The 19567-nt window shown below is 52.5% G+C and overlaps 1 protein-coding gene across 4 annotated transcripts in view; it reads right to left on the bottom strand.

The window, feature by feature from the left end:
* The window catches only part of ABCG1 (ATP binding cassette subfamily G member 1), a 77466-nt gene that overhangs the window by 18186 nt on the left and 39713 nt on the right, over window positions 1–19567 (bottom strand). For all 4 annotated transcript variants that reach the window (XM_054468569.2, XM_054468571.2, XM_054468568.2 and 1 more), the window contains exons 3-5: window positions 7842–7959; window positions 5493–5625; window positions 1884–1934 (exon numbers count right to left, since the gene is read on the bottom strand). In XM_054468569.2, coding sequence (XP_054324544.1) covers window positions 1884–1934; window positions 5493–5625; window positions 7842–7959 — 302 coding nt within the window. The remainder of the gene's footprint in view (window positions 1–1883; window positions 1935–5492; window positions 5626–7841; window positions 7960–19567) is intronic.

The raw sequence follows: 19567 nt of genomic DNA, 5'->3' as shown, positions 1-19567 counted from the left end.
TGTTGATTTGGGTTCACCTCCCATGGGAGACTTTGCTGAGACTCAGCTCTGACACCTGCTTTTCTCCATGTTCTTCTGTGTGCCTGGAACTAAGGCTCTCGTTTGTCACGTTCACTGCCGTACGAAGTGCCCCACACCGGGTGGTTTCCACAACAGAAATTCCCGCCTCAATTCTGGAAGCCAAAGTCTGAGATTGAGGGCAGCAGGGCTGGTTCCTGAGGCCCCTCTCCTGGGCTGGCAGATGCCGCCTCCTCCCTGTGTCCTCATGGGGCCGTCCCTCAGTGTGTGTCTGGGTCCTCCTCTCCTCTTCTTACAGGGACACAGTTAGACTGGACTGAGGCCCACCCATATGACCCCATTTTAACTTCATTACCTCTGTAGAGACCCGATCTTCAAATACAGCCAATTCTGGGTTTCTGGGGCGTAGGCTTTAACATATCATCTTTTGGGGGGAATTCAGGCCATAACACTCATCTTCCATAACTTGGTATAAGTAACATTCTCGGGCTTGGGAGGTGGTGTGTGTGGGGGGGGTGTGTCTATGTTACATTGTTTAGAAAACACTATCCAGAGGGGGCTCTCGCCTTTCAGCCTAGACAATAAACTCACAAGGCTGGGTCTTCTGCCCCCATGAAGGGCCAGGAACACATGTGATTTCCACATTTTCTCTCTTTTGGGTTCCATTCATCCATTTTCTTTTCAATCTCAGAACAAAAGAATTCCACACAGAACATTTTCTGTAGCAACAAAGAATTGTTTTCCTTCTCTCAGACATTAGGCTCTTTCCACCTGCACCGGGCATTTCACCCCCCAGCCCCGGTGACACGGGCTGAATCCTGAGTTTCGAAGGGCACAGTTGCTGGGGGAGGAGGAGCATTAAGGTTGTCCAACTCTTTTTTTCCGTACCAAAGTGGTTTACATTTACTTAATATTAGCTATTACAGATGACCGGAGAGGCGGAAATGCCGGCAATGGAATTGCTATGACTGTTCCTCAGCATGTTTGACTCTATCCCATCAATCACTCCATTTTATACCAGAACAGAAAGGGTGACGTCGAGCCACTGGCACTAACCCGGCAAACCCCACTCTCAGCTGCCGCCAGACTGTGGTCCTTTAAGGGTGTTAGAAGAGAAAGATAATCTTATAGAAGGGGGGTTTCCCCAAATTCCATCTCACGCTGAAAATCCCACCAGCACTAGCTGCAGTGGAGAGGAGGACGGTGGGTTTCCCATGGAGGGTGGATGAGTCCAGGCTGGTGGCCTCTTTCCTCTGTGTGGTTTTCTGCTGCTCCCTCTGGCTCTGCCCACCTGCATCCGTCCCTGCTCCCTGGGTTTAAGAAGCCAAAAAAAAAAAAAAATGGCTAAAGGGATTAGAAAGTCTTCATCATCCTGGAAATGTATTTATTTTCTTTTTTAAGAGGCTGGTTAATAACATGTAAGAACTAAATTTCTTTTTGCAAGTGTAGGTGGGTGGAGGGTGGTTATTTTTAAACGAATGACTAACCATCTTCATTGTTATTGTCTTATAAAAAATTTAATATTGATCATATTAAACACTAAAAGGGGCAGCACTCTTGGTCTAACCCTGAAGCTGGCATCTTCTGGCCCCATGAGTGCCAAGGCTGTTGTCCCTCATGTTACATGCTGACTCCTGAATCTGAGAATCAAAGCCGTGAGCGTGTGCACCACATCTGCCTTTCTTGGCCTCTGGCTGCCGCAGGCCACAGCACTCCCTGAAATGTCGCCTGTCCCACACATGGAAGGCAAGGCAAAAACAAATCAACAAACAAAAGCCAATGCCAAAATGCCCTGGCAGGCACACCTTCCACACGCACTTCATGCACTTTCTGGACCACTCGTGGGCCCCGAACAACCCACTTACCATCTCCCTTCTGCCTTCATCCTTCTCCTGAAGCTTCAGATGTGCCGACACCTGCAGGGAACAAGGACAACAGTGTGGAAGCAGAACAGACGGCCATTGGCAGTGTGAGCCTCATGTCTGCACTGCAGGCCACGGTGCAGCTAGCCACAGTGCTGCTAGCCACGGTGCTACTAGCCACAGTGCAGCTACCCACAGTGCAGCTAGCCACGGTGCAGCTAGCCACGGTGCCACTAGCCACGGTGCCACTAGCCATGGTGCAGCTACCCACAGTGCAGCTAGCCACAATGCTGCTAGCCACGGTGCAGCTAGCCATGGTGCAGCTACCCACAGTGCAGCTAGCCACAATGCCGCTAGCCACGGTGCAGCTAGCCACGGTGCCACTAGCCACGGTGCAGCTACCCACAGTGCAGCTAGGCATAATGCCACTAGCCATGGTGCAACTAGCCACCATGCAGCTAGCTGATCACCACGGAAAACCCAAGGAGTTCTTGGCTTCTGATGCCCCCTGCTTTAACAATGGTAGGATCGCAGGAGAGCAGTCCATGTGCTATGCTTCCTGCTATCTCAGTTGAATTCTCTGCTGTACCCAGGAGAGAAGTCAGATGTGGGCCATTTAGAGGTAAGAAAGCCCCAGGCATCAGGGGCTTGGCGACCAGCCTGGGCGGAACCAGCGGTGCGAGTTAGGAATTCCACAAACCGCCTGTTAAACTGCTGAGGCTTGAACTTATCCACAGGGAGAGTCTTTACAGCACAGGAATTTACGAGGGCGACACACCAGGATGCCGCATTTTGTTGTTGTGTTTTTTGAGATCCCATTTGCTAACACAGCACTGGGCTCCTGGCCCTGCTTGGGAAAACCCAGAGTAGATCCCCATGCACAGGACGGGCCTTGCTTCCACTCTCCTGCCTCCTGTGGCCTTGGGCAAATATGCAACCTCCATTTCCTCACTGGCACAATGGTGAGGTTAAGCTCTGTCCACCTCATTAGCTAGAGAAGTTGCTGTGAGGATCAGAGGAGAGGGTGAGATGCAGGGCGGTGGCGGGGAGGGGGGCGGGGTGTGGGGCAAAGAGGTCTCAGGCCCCAGAGTTGGACAGGGTCAGGCCCACGCTCCTGCCATGTGACACTGCCTGCCATTTCTCAGTCTGCCTGGCTGCAAGGGTGAAAAGCATAAAAATGCACAACTGTGTCTGATGTGGGATTGGGACTCCGCAACGGGGGGCCAATATCTCCTCTGTGTGAGACAGGACCTTGAGTGGTAACACGTACCATAGCCTCAAAGTATTTCTCCAGGGCCTCATGAAATTCTCAGAATCAAAATCGAACTGAATTTGATTGTGAAAATAGATCATTTCACAGCAGGTTCGGTGGCGAGGTTGGGAGAGGACAGCAGGAGTCCCTAGTCGCATCTGTGGAGAATGCAGCCATTGAGCTGGGGTCCCAGTGAAGGGTCTCGAGCATGTGGCCATGGGGTTCACTCAAGAACTCACTGAGAAGCCAAACTCGGGCTACCCAAGACGCAGGAGCTGTTCAGGAATCAAGAGGTTGTGCATGGAGTTTGCACTTACGGCATACATGGAACAGTAAACATTAAGGTCAAGAAAAACTTCACGGCTGCTTTGCGGCATCTGTTTGCCAACTCCTCAGAGGTCCTCTGTGCCCCATCTGAACATCCATTTGAAGGCCAGATCAGCAGTCAGGGCTCCATGGGGCATATACCGCCCAGGGATGCTGGGCCCAGGGGAATGGCGTCCGCTTACCCGCAGAACACGCAGGACCAGGGAACACGAATGGGAACAGCCCCACAGGTTCCTCTGTTTCTGTTTCCCCACAAAGAAGTTTAGGGAGCAGATCATGTGTCTGCAAACGTAACCTGCTTCTCTTTGCTGAGCTAAGAACCCCATGGCATTGCCCTTCACATGCTACTCTCAGACACCACGGGGAAGAAGCTTTGCCCAACCCAAGTCAGGGTCTCTCCAGGTAGAAAACCAAGGCGAACCCCCATCTACTGACCAAAGCACAGAGCAGACCAAGCTGAGGATGTCCCCTAGGGTGCCAGGAGAGACATGAAGCCTGGGGACTCTTCTTTTGCAGTGAACAGGAAGGAAGCAGAAATACAAACAGTCCCCCACATAAAGTCAGCCATGACCAGCAGCTGGAGCTGCACACTGATTTTCAGTCTCCTCTTAATGGGAGGATTCTCCTGGCTGCTTCTGCTCACAGTTAGGTCTGTGCAGTTTCAGTCACCATGAGTTGGGCCTTTAAAAAAAAATGGCCCCTGCCGGGCACGGTGGCTCACACCTGTAATACCAGCACTTTGGGAGGCTGAGGTGGGCAGATCACAAGGTCAGGAGTTCAAGACCAGCCTGGCCAACATAGTGAAACCCCATCTCTACTAAAAATACACAAATCAGCCGGGCATGATGGTGGGCGCCTGTAGTCCCAGCTACTTGGGAGGCTGAGACAGAAGAATTGCTTGAACCTGGGAGGCGGATGTGGCAGTGAGCCGAGATCGCGCCACTGCATTCCAGCCTGGGCGACAGAGCGAGACTCGGTCTCAAAAAAAAAAAAGGCCCTGGAAACCCAGAGGCATGGCACTTGGCTGGGTCGCGGTCTGTCCAAGGAGCACAACCAGCTATTCCAGAAACCCAGGCAGAGGATACCCCCTGGACCCTTCTGGTGGCCCCAAGAGGGGAAGATATTTTTAAATTCCCCAAATACTGGACTTATCCACAGAGGACACAAGTGAAGACACTGTGGGGAGCCTTACTAGGAGTGAAAAGAAACAGTGACCAAGTTGACTTGATTAGGCACCAACTGTATGCCAGAATTCTACCCCACCTTCCCTCTATTTTCCCTTTTAATATTTACACCAACCCCGTACGGCCTTGCAGATGAGGACACTGAGGCTGTGAGGATAAAGCAGGTGCACGGCAAGGAAGCCGAGCTGGCAGTTAAAGGTGAGCCTTTGGAGGCAGACAGCTCTGGCCACGTGTGGTCATCAGCAGCTGTGTGACCCTGGGATCCTGGCTTAATTGGGGGAAGCTCCATTTCCCACCCACTTTCTTGGGACGACCTGTCTGGTGTGTGTAGAGCTATGTGCTCAGGGCCTGGGACCCAGGAGATACTCGGCCATTGCTGGTTTCATTTTCCCACCTGGGAGGCAGGTGAGTCAGAGGAATAGACCCTTGCTTGGTATCCTGACCACGGCACCAGGTGAGTTGGGTGCTTGGGCCAAAGACACGGAACGACTCAAGGATGGCTGACAGGAAGGAGAACCACACGTACTGGCCTGCAGGAGAAATAAAGTGGTGGCTGCCCTGGAGAGGATCACCCAAGCCAGCTGGGTTAATAACCTTCTCAGAAACTTGACCCCAACCCTGCCAAACAAGGTCCATTAAACTCACAGCCTTGGGGGGTTTTGGGATGACGCTGCCTGTCCCAACAGCAAGTCTGGTGTTAGAACTCTGCTAGAGGGAGGTTGCTGACTCTGTGCAGACTGCGTGGCAGAGCCCTTGGGTCCCTCGAAGCTGGGCACTCGGCCAGTGCTGTGTCTAATGTGGGGGCTGGGGGCAGGTGGCAGGGGCGGGGCAGGGCAGGGCGGAGCTCACCATCATGGCCTCCTGCACAGTGAGATGGGGCAGCAGCATGTCGTCCTGCATGATGTAGCAGGACACCTTCCGGAAGCAGCGCAGGTCCCGGGGCAGGCCGTTGATGAGGACAGCCCCCTTCATGCCCGTCTCCCTGCAGAGCCAAGGACAGGAGAAGCCGTCAGTCGGGCTCCTGCTCTCCTGGGGCAGGAGAGGGAAGCCAGAGAGGGGGGCTTTCCTCCCAGCATCTTCCCAGCTGAACCACTGGCCACAGGGACCCCTAGGGGCAGAAAGAGACCAGACCTCGCTAGCACTGCAGCAATCGGGAGGAAGAGATTCCACAGAGAAAGCGCCCAGTGGGAAGAGGAAGCCACACACAGGCCTCCCTGTGTGTTTATACTAAGTGTTTATACTAAGGGTAACGGCAGCACTTTCTTGACCTGCCAAACAAAGATACGCAGGGATGGTCCTATATGCAGCCGCAAGGTCGGGATGTACAGCCCCTGGATTTGTGGGGGTTTGTAACATTGTCTTCTGAACAATTCTGTGTGTAGCTCAGGCTGCACCCAACTGCCCAAAGGCCAGACCTCTGCAGACTTCAGGCCTGGGAAGGAGCACCAGCAGAGAGGGGCCTGGGGCCTGGACTGGCTCAGCCAAGTGGATGGCCCTTCTCCACCAGGGAGAATTCTCTCTGCTGAGCAGGCTGAGAGCCTCCCAGGTGCTCATGAGAGGCAGGCACGGCCTCACCAGGCACACTCATTCACTGGCTGGTTCATCAGCTCACTGCAGACCTACCGTGCGCCTCTGTTGCCTGCCGTTCTGGGAGCACCAGTGCAGCACGGGAGCTGGTGCATGCCACAGGCAGTCTGCACACTATGCTTCTAAGGATCCAGTCTTTCTAGCCCTAACTCCTAGATGTGATGGAGAATAAAACAGAGGCGAATCTATGGAGACTAATGAAAGCATGTCTAGCTTCCAACTTTACTCAGCTTGTTACTATGACTGTGGGCCTGCGGCCAGGTCCCTCGTCTCCTCCAGGAACAGGCTGGGGTCAACTGGCTTCCCCTGGATCCCCAGGTCTAAAGGTCCCATCCTGAGTGGCCTCCGCAGCTCCGGGATGCCAAGCACCCATACAGGCTGCCAGGAGCTGTGGGTGTATTGATGATCTGAGGAACAGCCACCCCTGCAAGAATACTCCACTCCCCTCTGGCCCTGCATCACTCTGAGAATTCAACTTTAACCTTTAGATGTGACTGTCACAGGCAGGAATTTGCCATAAGTGAGATTTTCTCAAATCCCGATTTCTGGCCTTAAGGTGTAATTCAGAAGCTCTAAAGAAAAGGGTGATATTTGCCATTTTTTCAGTAAATGAAATTATTACTATTATTACTATTTGCCAAAGTTAGTAAACAAAACCAATCATACATGAAAATAACTGACTTTAACAGAGCATTTTCTAAACACTTCTAAAGATTCTAATCTAAGTTTTCTTATCATTCCCAAATGGATGACATGACACAATGGTCGCCAAACTTCTTTGGTTTTTTGTTGTTGTTGTTGTTGTTGTTGTTGTTTGTGTGTTTTTGAGATGGAGTCTCGCTCTTGTCACCCAGGCTGGAGTGCAGTGGCACGATCTCGGCTCACTGCAACCTCTGCCTCCTGGGTTCAAATGATTCTCCTGCCTCAGCCTCCTAAGTAGCTGGGATTATACCACCTGTCACCACACCCAGCTAATTTTTTCTGTATTTTTAGTAGACATGGGGTTTCATCATGTTGGCCAGGCTGGTCTAGAACTCCTGACCTCAGGTAATCTGCCACCTCGGCCTCCCAAAGTGCTGCGATTGCAGGTGCGAGCCACCACACCCGGCTCAAACGTCTAAACAACTAAGAACATCACAAGCCCCAGCCAAACAGTTCTCATTCTCTTCCGAAAATGCCTTGTCTCTCTTCAACTTGCATTCACTCCTATTCTCTACAAGTTCTCTGGCCACCCCTCCCCCTGACCTTGACCTTCCTACCTCTTCCTGTCCCTTTAGCCAGGCTGAGCTCATCCAGGGTGCTGCTGTGGCCGCTGTGCCCAGGGATCCCCTCTCTGAGTGTGGGTCTCCACCCATCATATGACCCTTGGCGAGTGCAGCCTCTCAATGTCACTTTCTCCCCTGGAACCAGTTTCCTTCACAGATTCCAGAGCTTCCTGATCTGAAACCCACCTTGTGCTCCGCTGAAGCCTGTATATACAGAGCATTAAGAAACTACTGCTGTAGACCACAGCCTGCTCCAGGTGATGGGGCTGATGGAAGGAGCTCCACTGTTCCCACTGCTGGCCTGACACCCGGGTGAGAACTTTGCCCCCGGGGCAGGGCTGCTCACCTGTATCCAGCCAGGATGTTCATCAGCGTGGACTTCCCGGCCCCAGAAGGACCCATAATGGCCACCAGCTCACCACTATTGAACTTCCCAGAAATTCCTTTCAGAAGGGTCTTGTATCCTGCAAAAAGCAGATCATATTCATATTCATTTCATTTTATCTCTAATGCAGTAAATATGCAAATGTCCAAGTTCACATGACCAAGGCCAAAGTTAACCTTTGACATGCATCGTAGAAAAGGCTGCATTCCAGGGAAGAACATCAACTTCGTGTCTTTTGAATTCTCTGGTCTACGTCTTCAATTGCATTTCAAGGGTTATAATAATGATAATAATTACCAGCATGTGTGTAATGCTTTAGAGCTTACAAAGCACTTTCCCACTCATTGTCTAGTCTATGAGGAATCCACCATTCTCGTCTCAGAGTGAGGAAGTGATGTCCGGTGGGCCCAGGTGACCTGCCCAGGCCCTCGGCCAGTGTGGGCAGAACCCAGCTCTGAGCTGCAGCACTACCAGCTTGCTCCTGCCCCGATATGCTATGCATGTTTCTGTATTAATTAATAATTCACTTACTGCATCTACAAATTATTTATGCTTTATATATTTATGTAAGTATAAATTATGTATATATGATTTATTTATAAATAATCAACATATGATTAAATAATCAATATATTATTAATCCCTTAATTAATAATTAAGAAAGTTTGTCATTTTGCAGCCACACCAAACTGCTTTGGAATTTCTGCCAAGTCTCCATCTGAGAGCTTTATAAAAGGGGAAAAGCTACACATCCCAAGCAAAGTCACATTAATTTTTTTTTCAAATAGACTGTTTAAAAGTGCTGTAAATAATAAAACAGAAGCAACTGGATGCATAGATAATGTCTCCCAATCCAGGGGCACTTCTCAGTGTAGTATCAGATCAGAATCCTCTGTTAAATGATCAAGAATCATGTGAATGCAATTTTAGCTCCCACACGTTTCAGGGGACCCAATGAGACAGGGACCCGTGGGGTCCTTGGCCCAGTCCTGTGTTTTAGACTTTCTCCCAGTCCCCAGCTGGGCACCCAAGCCTGTATGTTTCCAAGAGTCTGGCCCAGGGGAGTTTGCTCCCTGCTGTCTTCCTGTCTTTCATAGATAGGACACCGGAAAATGCCAACCTGTCACCAGGTGCCGCCTTAATTTGGATGTGGAGTCCCTGAGGCCTTGTTTAGGGGAGTCAGAGAGCTGTGGAAGCCAGTCAGGAAGCTTGGGGCTGCCACTCATTACAGACAGGGCGGTTGTCGCCCCAGGGAGGGCCAGGAGAGTCATCCCAGCAGGGCAGTGGCAGAGGAAGAAAGGGCTGGGGCTGGAGAGCAGCTCAGAGCTGCAGGTGAACCAGCTCGTACAACAGGACTGTGGATGACAGTGCTTACAAACACACAGCACTTGAGGCCTACACAGATTAGCGGGGCTGGAGGAGGACCGGGAACCCCAAGAATAGCCCTTTTGCTGAGCCACGGGTGCCCCTCAGTGAACAGGCAGACAGAAGAGCTGGGGACGACAGAGACCCTTCCTCCACAGGAGCAAGCTCCCTGCACCACAGAGTACTGCGGCACTTCGGGGACCCAGGCCCCCGGGGACCCACTCAATATCCCCAAGAAAGCACTAAATGCTGGGTACCTGCTAATTACTGTCTCTTGTCTATTCAGGGTGGAAGTGGGGCTGCTCCCCAGCAAACCTCCCTTAGGCTGTGTCCTCTCCAACTTATGAGCTGCCTGAAGACGCCCGGTCACTGAGCTCACCAGCAGCCATCATCTGACCATGGTCATGACACACCTGAGGGTTCATGCCTCAGGCTCTGAGAAGCCTCTCTCCCTCTGTCCAGGGCAGGCAGGGCCCACCTCTCCTTCTGGGCACAGCCTCTGAGCTCTCACCTTTGACAGTGTCTGGGGCTGACCCTCAGTGCTGGGGCTCACTGGGTGACCCGATGACCTCCCTGGCTGGAGGAAGCACATACAGGCTGCAATGACCCCCAGGACCCCAGGAACAGGACATGGCGTGGAGGCTGGGAGCATTCGGCCCTCTCATGGGGAGAGCAGGACAGGTGGTCTCAGGCTGGTCTTGCTATTGAGAACCACCAAACTGGAATTTGCACCAAACAGAGAGTGCACACAACTGGGGCTGCAGGCGTCCACTCCACCTGGCCCTCATGGGGTCCAGCAGTGGACACAAGACCCAATTCAGGGCTGTACTTCTCTACCATTAGAAACTTGTTTTTCTTTCTTTCTTTTTTTTAAAAAAGACATGCATTTGGAATTGAAGAATCCTAAAAGTGGCTCTGGAAACAAAGTCCAGTAAACATTAGTCTGCTCTGTTGTGGGATAGCCCGGGTGCAACAGCGACCTTGTGCAGGTCTAAAAGTGAGTCCTGGGCTGAGGGGCCCAGGAAACACCAGTCAGAGGCTTCCTGTGGTAGTCGGGTTTCCTGAGTATCCAGCACACACACACACACACACACATACACACACACACACACACACACCCCTCTATTTATGTAAGGAAATCACCCTCCCCGCAGAGCCCTGCGCTTGGTTCCCCTTACAGAAATATAAAGCGAAGATGCGACCATCCCACCCCGCCTGCCCTACTTTCGCACCCCTGAGCTCTGCTCAGCTCACTTCTTGGCATAATGGACATGCACCTGCCTCCCTGTCCTTGTGGGCTCTCGTTCACAGGGCGTGCTGTCTTCCACTGTTTTTCTGGCTGGGATAGTGAGCGCCCAGGATAACAAGTGCAGAGACTGCCAGAGCCAGGCCCAGTGAAGGCCCATCAGCCCCGTGCAGGATGCCCAGGTTCAGTATTTGAAACAGCCAGATGCTAGCCCAGACCAGAGCTTAGACACAACCCAGACCAGACCAGAGCCGCAGACCAGAAGAGCCAGACCAGAACTTAGACAGAACCCAGACCAGACCCAGACAGAACTCAGACCACACCCAGACAGAACCCAGATCAGACCCAGACAGAACCCAGACCAGACCCAGACAGAACCCAGACCACACCCAGACAGAACCCAGATCAGACCCAGACAGAACCCAGACCAGACCCAGACAGAACCCAGACCACACCCAGACCAGGTCTAGAGAGAACCCAGATTAGACCTAGACAGAACCCAGACAGAACCCAGACCAGACCAGAGCCTCAGACCAGAAACTAAATGGAACTCAGATAAAAACTGCAGACCAGAACCCGTGAGAGCGCCAGGCAGGCAGGGCTGGCCTCTGTGAGCCTGGATGGGAGGAAGGCTCCACTCCCCATTTATCTTTAATCAGTGTCTGTTTCCCCCTTTCCCTGCACCAACCCTGAAGTATTTATCAATTGCGGGGTTGTCTCTGAGCACTGCATGCTAAGAAAAAATGATGCAACTTAATCCTTTTTTAGGGGACATAAATTCATAGTCAATTAATCAAGGCAAAAAAAGCCGTAAGTTCAACCAGACTCCTCTGGGAAATGGAAAGAAATGGGAGGTGAGGGCCATCGAGAACCAGAGGAGAGAATGGGGTCTGAGCAGGGCCCCAGGCGCCAGACACCTGCTCAGGAATTAATTCCCTAAGTGACACCAGAGGCTACGTATCTTCTTGGGGCCCTAATGTCAACATCTGTAAAAGAGAACCGGACAAGATGGTTTCTAGTGTAGTCTTAATTACCCTAGAAAGGAAGCAAATGCTCTATGAGCCTATGAAAATCCTTGCTCTTTAACAAAAAATCTGGGAGCTTCGCAAGGGGCACAACTAGCAGTGCCGGGGGCTGTGATCATCACCAGAGGACAGAGATGGGAGGGGGATAGAAGAGTGCTCCAGATAGGGTGGCGACGGACTGTCCTTGGAGCCGCAGACCTACATGATCAGAGAGGAACAAATCCCTTGGGATATTCCAAAGACAACCCACAGAGTCTATCTCTTCCCCTTTTACGGTTTGTTCCCTAAGATGATGCATACTTGGGAGAGACGAGAACAGAGCATGCTGGTCCTTCGGAGCTACTCACTATAAAAGGAGCAGTGGAAGCACCTTGATCCCAAACCCTCCTAATCAGACTCATCTTGGCTGAATTTCATATTGCAATTCTTTTCTTTTCTTCTCTTTTATTTATTTATTTTGAGACACAGACTCGCTCTGTCACCCAGACTGGAGTGCAGTGGCGCAATATCGGCTCACTGCAAACTCTGCCTCCTGGGTTCAAGCGATTCTCCTGCCTCAGCCTCCTGAGTAGCTGGGATTACAGGTGTGTGCCACCATGCCAGGCTAATTTTTTGTATTTTTAGTAGAGACGGGGTTCCACTGTGTTAGCCAGGATGGTCTCAATCTCCTGACCTCATGATCTGCCCGCCTCAGCCTCCCAAAGTGCTGGGATTACAGACGTGAGCCACCGCGCCCGGCCTCATATTGCAATTCACAAGCCCACTGTCAAAGCAAAACCAAGAGCAAGCCCACTTATCCAGGCGTAAAAGAGAAGAACCCTGTCCAGGAAGGGGCGGTCTGCAGATTGATCTCTCAAGCCACGAGGAGCAAACTATGGCAGTGCGCGAGGGGGCCGCCTCACTAAGGGGCAGGCCAGGGCTGGCAGGATGCCACTGACTGTAGAGGTGGAGAAAAATGTCTCCAGGCCATCCCAGCCTGCGGTCCTGAGCCAGCTCACAGTCCGGTGTAGTGGACCAGAGGTGCACATCTGGAAAGCCTGAGAAGTCAACAGTGGTCAGGCCGCCCTGCTGTGTGTTAGAGCTGACCCCTTTCCAGGGCTCATCCTCTCACAGCCCTGGAGGCCGGAAGTCCTCACTGGAAGTGTCCTCAGGGCCGTGCTCCCCCTGAAGGTGCTAGGGGAGGACCTCCCCTGCCTCTGCCAGCTGCTGGTGCTCCAGGTGTTCCTTGACTCGTGGCTGCCTCCCTTTGATCTCTCCTCCGTCTGCGCATGGGCCTCTCCCCTGTGTGTCTGTGACCCTGTGTCCAAATTCCCATCTTCTTATCCAGACAGCTGTCATATGGGATCAGGGGCCTGCCCTACTTCAGCATGACCTCATCTTAACTAATGCCATCTGCAGTGACTCTGTTTCAAGTAAGGCCACATTCTTAGGGAGCAGGGGTTAGAACTTCAACATATCTATTTGGGGGACACAACTCAACCCACAGCAGAGCACAATGCTAGGGAGAAAGCATCACCCAGGGCTGCTGCACTGGATGCAGCCTCCAGGAGGAAACTGACCTGTGGGTGCCGGAATGAGGGCTGTGAGGGCCTGAGCACTCTGGACTCTGTTATCAGGGGTGCAGCCCTGCCCGAGCACAGCTGCAGCTCCTATGAACCCCTGTGTGCACTCGGAAAGATGGTGTGAAGCTGTCCTGCATGGGGATGGGGGGCCAGCACAAGCGAGCACCAACAAGCTGGCTCTGGTCCTGAGGAGCTCAGCCAAAGGGCCCAAGAGGTAGGCCCCCAAAGTCCCTCACACAGTGACTCCAGAAGAAGGTGGCTCCGAGGAGCCTGCTCAGATCTGACTGTACTCAAGGAGAGGAGTGTGAGCCCAGGCTGGCCGGGGAGCATGGCACCCTCCCACCCACTGTCTGCCACCACGGGCAGAAACCATGAGAGCTAGTGGCCTCAAAGCCAGAGATAGAGTCCTGGTGTTGTCAAGGCTTCCCAAGACCCAACCCTCCCCATGCATGTGCCACCAGCCAAGACCCTGGAGAGCTCCCCAGAGCACACCAACCAGCACCCCAAACAGCGCTCCTCTATCTCATCTCTCCTGGTCCTCCCCCTTTCCCCATGTGGCCATCTCTCCCCCACCTCCTTCCCTCTCTCCTCTGTCTCCCTCTCTCTGCTCTCTGTCTCTCCCTCTCTCTCTCTTTCTCTCCACCTTCCTTCTCTCACCCTTCACCTTTCCTTAGCCAGCATCCTCTGAGAAGTAGGAACCTCAGCTTTCCATCTCTAAACATTCGGCCCTGGCCCAGTGCAGATACTCAAGTGTCGCTGAATGGATGGATGAATGGATGAATGGATGAACAGATGGATGAACGGATGGATGGATGGATGGATGGATGGATGGATGGACAGATGGATGGATGGATGGACGGACAGAGGGACAGACGGATGGATGGATGAACAGATGTTTAAAAACCATGCGGATGAAGCATTTAGTAATGTTTAAAATTAAGTGAATACTAAAGAGTTTCCTGAGTTATCCCCTCCTTCAGAATGAGCCACTTTTAGAACATTAGAGATTCAGAGACAGCCTGTGCAGACATCCTGAATTCTGGTGATCATGAGTATAAGGAGACAACATTGGAATGAAGCTGCTTCTCCTAAAGGCCAGCTGGCCAACCCCAAACCAGGCACCCCAGATGAGCAGGGCATCAGACAGACGCCATATGATGCACGTCTTCTTCTGCTTCCGGCTCTGTCACTGCCCTGGAGGCCCTGAGAATGTCAGCTCCATGAGGACGTGAGCAAGACCAGCTTCCTGATTATCATGCCCCACAAACCTGGAACAGAGCCTACACGATGGTTACTGGAAGAAAATGTTCGTGGCACTCACAAGACAGGAAGGGCTCTTGGCACAAATGAACCTCGAGCAACATCCCATCTCAGGCAACGCCGTGGCTTTGTCGTCTCTTCCCACACCTCCCTTCTGACAGGACAGACCCCTTTGGGTCCAGAGCCATCAGGCAATGCCCAGAGGCCACTGCAGGCCCAGCCGCCTGGCCCCTCCCCACAGTCTAACGGCAGGATCAACCTACTTCAGGCATTTTTACGGGGTCGCTGGCTCCCTCTGTCTTGTGTTACAGAAGCACAAACCCCTCCCCAAGTGGGTGGGACAGAAATCATCAGGAAACCCGTAGACAATGGCCATGGAAATGTGCCTGTTGTGTTCACTTCTGAGTAATTATGTTTTGCTGTAAATGTCACTGAGGTGTAGAAAACACAGAGAAGTGCGCAGACCATAAACACACAGCTTCACACGCTTTTCCAGATCGAACACACCAGGGTCCCAGCCCCCAGATCAGAACTGGGACATGGCCCGCTCCTAGGAGCTCCCTCATACCCCCTTCCTGTCACTTCAGGGATAACTACTTTTAAATCTAAAGTAAACCCCCAAAGGTGTTTATTTTTAAACAAAGAAATACAACTTTTCCAAAACAAACAATAAAAAAGACAGTTTCCTCCCTTGGAAATGAAGGCTACATTCCTTTGCCCATAGAAAAATCAAGGCACCTTTCTGAGATGGAGATTACCCCCCAGTAATCCCATGAGTCCTGTTAGCTGCTGTGGCTACACCACTTGCCAGACAGACCCTGGGACAAGGTGGTTTGGGTCTAGAAGGAATTTCAGGAAGGCACTGAATGTTTACATTTCCTACATTAGCTAACAGTGCTTCGCAAAGAGAACTGATACCTGTCAACTATCAACACCTAGGAAGAGTCAGGGGACACAGCAGCATCGCTCGGGAGAGTTTTCCTCACTCTGTAGAAAGGTGCCCTTGAAGGAGGCACAGGCAGGGCCAGCCCAGTCCCAGGCAGAGGCCATGAGTCACAGAACGGGCCTCGCCAGGCCAGAGCTCACTGGGGTGAGCATGGCACCAGCCTTGCTCCTGTCACTCCGCTTAGGCCTCACAGCAAGCGAGTACTGCATCCTTCTCCATCTTTTACAGGTGACATACAAGAGCTTGGAGAGGGTTAATGACCTGTCCAAGGCCACACAGTAGGTCAGCAGAGGATCCAAGATTCCAACCCCTTCTGCCAAACCCGGAGGCGGCTCTTGCACCCGGGGCCACGAGTGCCTTTGCCAGGCCCCGCAGAGCGGTTCCCAGCCGTTCCCCTCCTCCTCCCTCCTCCTCCCTCCTCTTCCGAGCAGGCATATTCCCATTGAATCAATACAGTCAGCTCAATCCAGAATTGTGCATTTAGTCTGATATTGCATGAAATATTGAACAGAGGATCAGAAGGAATTTCAAGCCTTTCCCCTCATAAAGAAGAAACCCCGTAGGTCACCTAAGGCTAAGAATACCACCCAGGTGTGGGCAGGGTAGCTCGCAGCGCTGATGCAGTGAGACGCTCTGAAAGCTACGACCATAAGAATTCCTATGCCCATTCAAAGAGATCTTCACTTGTGCAACTGACCTTTATCTTTCAATTTATTTTTCATTCCACAAAACATCCTCAGAAAAAAGAATTCTTGCCAGGGTGTGGGAAAGTCTCCTGTCCCTTAGGGAGGACTCAAGCCCTGTTTACATGAAGGACTCCTTGCAGCCTCTGCTAGGAAGTATGCTTCCCCAAGCCAAATGCATGCTCCCTAAAGCTTCATGTGAAAAAACCTCTCCTACTACCTGCCCAGCAACCAAGGGATCTGAGCCCCTTGGGAACCATTAGCCCCCCAGTCCTGGTTACCTGCAGAACATAATAAGCAAGTGACTAGCTCACTCAGGTTTCATTGAACGAGTTGCAGTTTGGAAAGGGGCCGGCTGCTTCTCGAGAGACCCTGGGGAAGATCGGTCATTGGGTTTTGTTTCCCAGCAGCACCAACAAAGGCGTGTTGTCCACCTGCACTGGGCTGGGCTGGGACCAGGTGAAGTGGGCACCCGCAGAGAATCAGGGCCTTGTTTTGTGGTTGTCCAAATGTCAAATGTCACTCTGATAGCTCAGAGTTCTGACCTCTCCGTGAGTTAAGTACGCCATAAACATAACTGTGGATAAACAGCAGGGACAAGAGGCCATCCTGTGTTTACGGAGCTCCGCAGGCCGAGGTCGCAGCGTGTTTCGCCATCCTTGTCTTATTCACTCACCCGCCCGCTTCCCGAGGGGGCCGGGCCAGGCAGGACATTCCTCTTCCAAGCCAGAGTGAGGCAATGCGTCTCCTCACAAGCAGGCAGTCCCCGATATACAGAGGGACCCTGGCTCGGGGTTTCAGTGGAGGGGGGGTGGGAAGCTGCCCAAGCTTCCCCCAGGCCCCTGTGGATTTTGTGCCCCTTCGACCAGGCCAGGGAGTCTGCGATGGAGTTTCCTATCCTGCCTGTCTGTTTTCTCAGGAGTCATCCTCTCTCGTGGGAGAAGATGCCATGCAGACAGTACTGTTCCCACCGGCCGCTCCCATCACCCCACATCCAGGAGGTCAGCTTTCTAACCACAAACATCAAAACACTGTCACCCTGGCCTGAGCACAGCAGGGTATCTGAAATCCTTTCACAAATGCCTCTGTTTAGTAAACATGCAGCCAGCAGGACTCCAGAGCTGCCTGGGTGGGGCGGGGGGTGGGGGGGTTGGGGAGAGGGGGAAGGGGGACAAGAGCACCCCCCCCCCACTCACCGTACTAGAAGAAGAAAAAGGGTAGAAAACGGGAGAGAGGGGCCGGGCACGGTGACTCACGCCTGTAATCCCAGCACTTTGGGAGGCCGACATGGGCGGATCACAAGGTCAGGAGATCGAGACCATCCTGGCTAACATGGTGAAACCCCGTCTCTACTAAAAATACAAAAAATTAGCTGGGTGTGGTGGTGGGCGCCTGTAGTCCCAGCTACTCAGGAGGCTGAGGCAGGAGAATCGCTTGAATGAGGGAGGCGGAGGAGGTTGCAGTGAGCTGAGATGGTGCCACTGCACTCCAGCCTGGCAGAGTGAGACTCCGTCTCAAAAAGAAGAAAAAGAAAATGGGAAAGAGGGAGGCGCACAACTGTGGGGCTGTGGGGAAAAGTGGGTAGCTCATGGGGGAACAGAGGTGGGGTTTGCTTTCTGGGTCCTTGTTCAGTTTCTGAGATGCCTCTATTTTCTTTCCTTCCTGCTAAGGGATATTTTCCTCTCCTTGGCTCCTTGGCAGCAGCTGGGTGGGGCTGAGTGCAAAGACTGAGAGGGGAAGTAAGAAGTCCATCCTGCTCCACTGTCACCTCTAATGCCACCAGTTGGTGTGCGTTTGGTGGAGGAGGTCACTGGGGAGTTGGGGCCCTCCCATGCGGCTCCTCTCCTCCTTAAATAACATGGTTGTAGATACTCTGGTGAGCTCTTTTGAAAATCTTTTCAACTTCAAAAGAACTCAAACAAAATCCTGCAGAGGGAACCCTGGGGAGGAAGACTCTGCCACACTCAGGCTCCCCGGCTCGTGTTTCACAGGTGATGAGGCCCTGGCAAGAGCAGCAGCGTCATGGGTCTCAGCATCTCAGGCCCCCTCGAGAGGGGCCCTGGCCCCAGCCGGGCCACCATTCAGCTCTGCAGTGGAAGCTGGGTCCTAGAAATGCTTGGCACCCAATGCCACCTGCAGGGTTGAAGTGAGCATCTACTCTGAATGCCTTTAGGGCCACGTGACTAGCTTCACCCGAGAAGCAACACAACGCATCCTCACCTTCCTCCACGGGATCGCCAGGAAAACCCCAACCATAGGCCCTTCCTGCCCCATGAGCTGCTGACAAGACTTTGCCACTGATAGAGACCACCCCCAGGTGATGGGGCCCTCCCTGGACTTGGACTGACCACATGCAGGATGCTACACTGGCCTGAAGAAACCAGCAGGGAAGGGGAAGACCAAGCCAATACCACTGTCCAACCCACAGCTGCTGAGCTTCAGGGCCGCTCAAGCCTGGGGGCCTTCGTTCTCCCGCTGTGCCCCTTTGCCATTGGCCTCTCTCTCCCCTGCTCTTTTCCTTTCTTCCATCCAAAGGGAGGAGGCAACGAGCTAATGAGAAAACACCCCAACTCTGCCTCTTCCTAAACCATGACCTGTGGCAAATGGCAACTCTGTGAGCTGCTTGCCTTCAGGTATACTTCCATCACCGAGTAACTGTGTGGATTACATGCACATGCAAATGCCCACTGGTTTGCAAACACGTGGCTCTAGCAATCCTGTCAGTTTTTATCAAATGAGTGACACTTAGGAAACAAGGTGATGGCCAGCTCCTCAGAAGCAATGCCACTCGATTTGCCTCCATAGCCTGAGGGCCCACGTGACGACTCCAGCCAGGGAGCCTCAGTCAATGCACCTCAGTCAATGCACCTTGAGTGGATGGTTGGATGGGGGCATGATGACAATGCTTGAGCCCTCTAGGCCAGACATCGGACTCTTTTTCCCTGAAGAGCTGAATCACAGACATTTTAGATTTTGCAGAACACACAGTCTGTCACAAACACTGAGCTCTCCAGTTTAGCAGAAGCTAAAGCTGCCACCTGTACCTGCACGGCTGTGGCTACTGCAACAAAACTTCACTTACAAACTCAGGCAGAGCACAAATCTGGTCTCCAGGCTGTGCTTTGCTGACTCTGCTCCAGAACTTTGGAGCTGAGCCCAGCACTAGCGACATCTGGGAACGCAATGTCGTCTCTCTCACACCAAGTCATGTCTCCCAGGCAGGGGCCTTTGCAAGGTGGAAGAAAATCCAGCTAAGGCTGGGGATGTACCCTGTGTTCTTGGGGGAAGACAGGATATGAGAACAGGACAACTGAGGCAGGTCTGAAAGAAAGGCAAGCTTGGATCACTACCAGGAACAAGGGAAAGGACTGACTATGCCCTCAAGGAGCTCCGAATCCTACAGTTTTCCAGAATTCTGGAGTGAACGACTCAAACTCCCCTCACATGAGAAGGTTGATTTGTCAGCTGATAAAGAAAGTTCTGGAGCAGCTCCCTCCCGGGTGCTTCTAGACACCCACTGTGCCCTCCTAATTAGGGAACAAAGCTGCTGCTGGGGGCACCACCCAGAGCTGCAGCTTTCAGAGCCACCTGCAGGGGGCA

The sequence above is a fragment of the Pongo pygmaeus genome, chromosome 22 (genome assembly GCF_028885625.2).
Source record: "Pongo pygmaeus isolate AG05252 chromosome 22, NHGRI_mPonPyg2-v2.0_pri, whole genome shotgun sequence".
In the NCBI taxonomy this organism is placed as follows: domain Eukaryota; kingdom Metazoa; phylum Chordata; class Mammalia; order Primates; family Hominidae; genus Pongo; species Pongo pygmaeus.
This window is presented reverse-complemented; position numbering and strand designations above follow the sequence as displayed.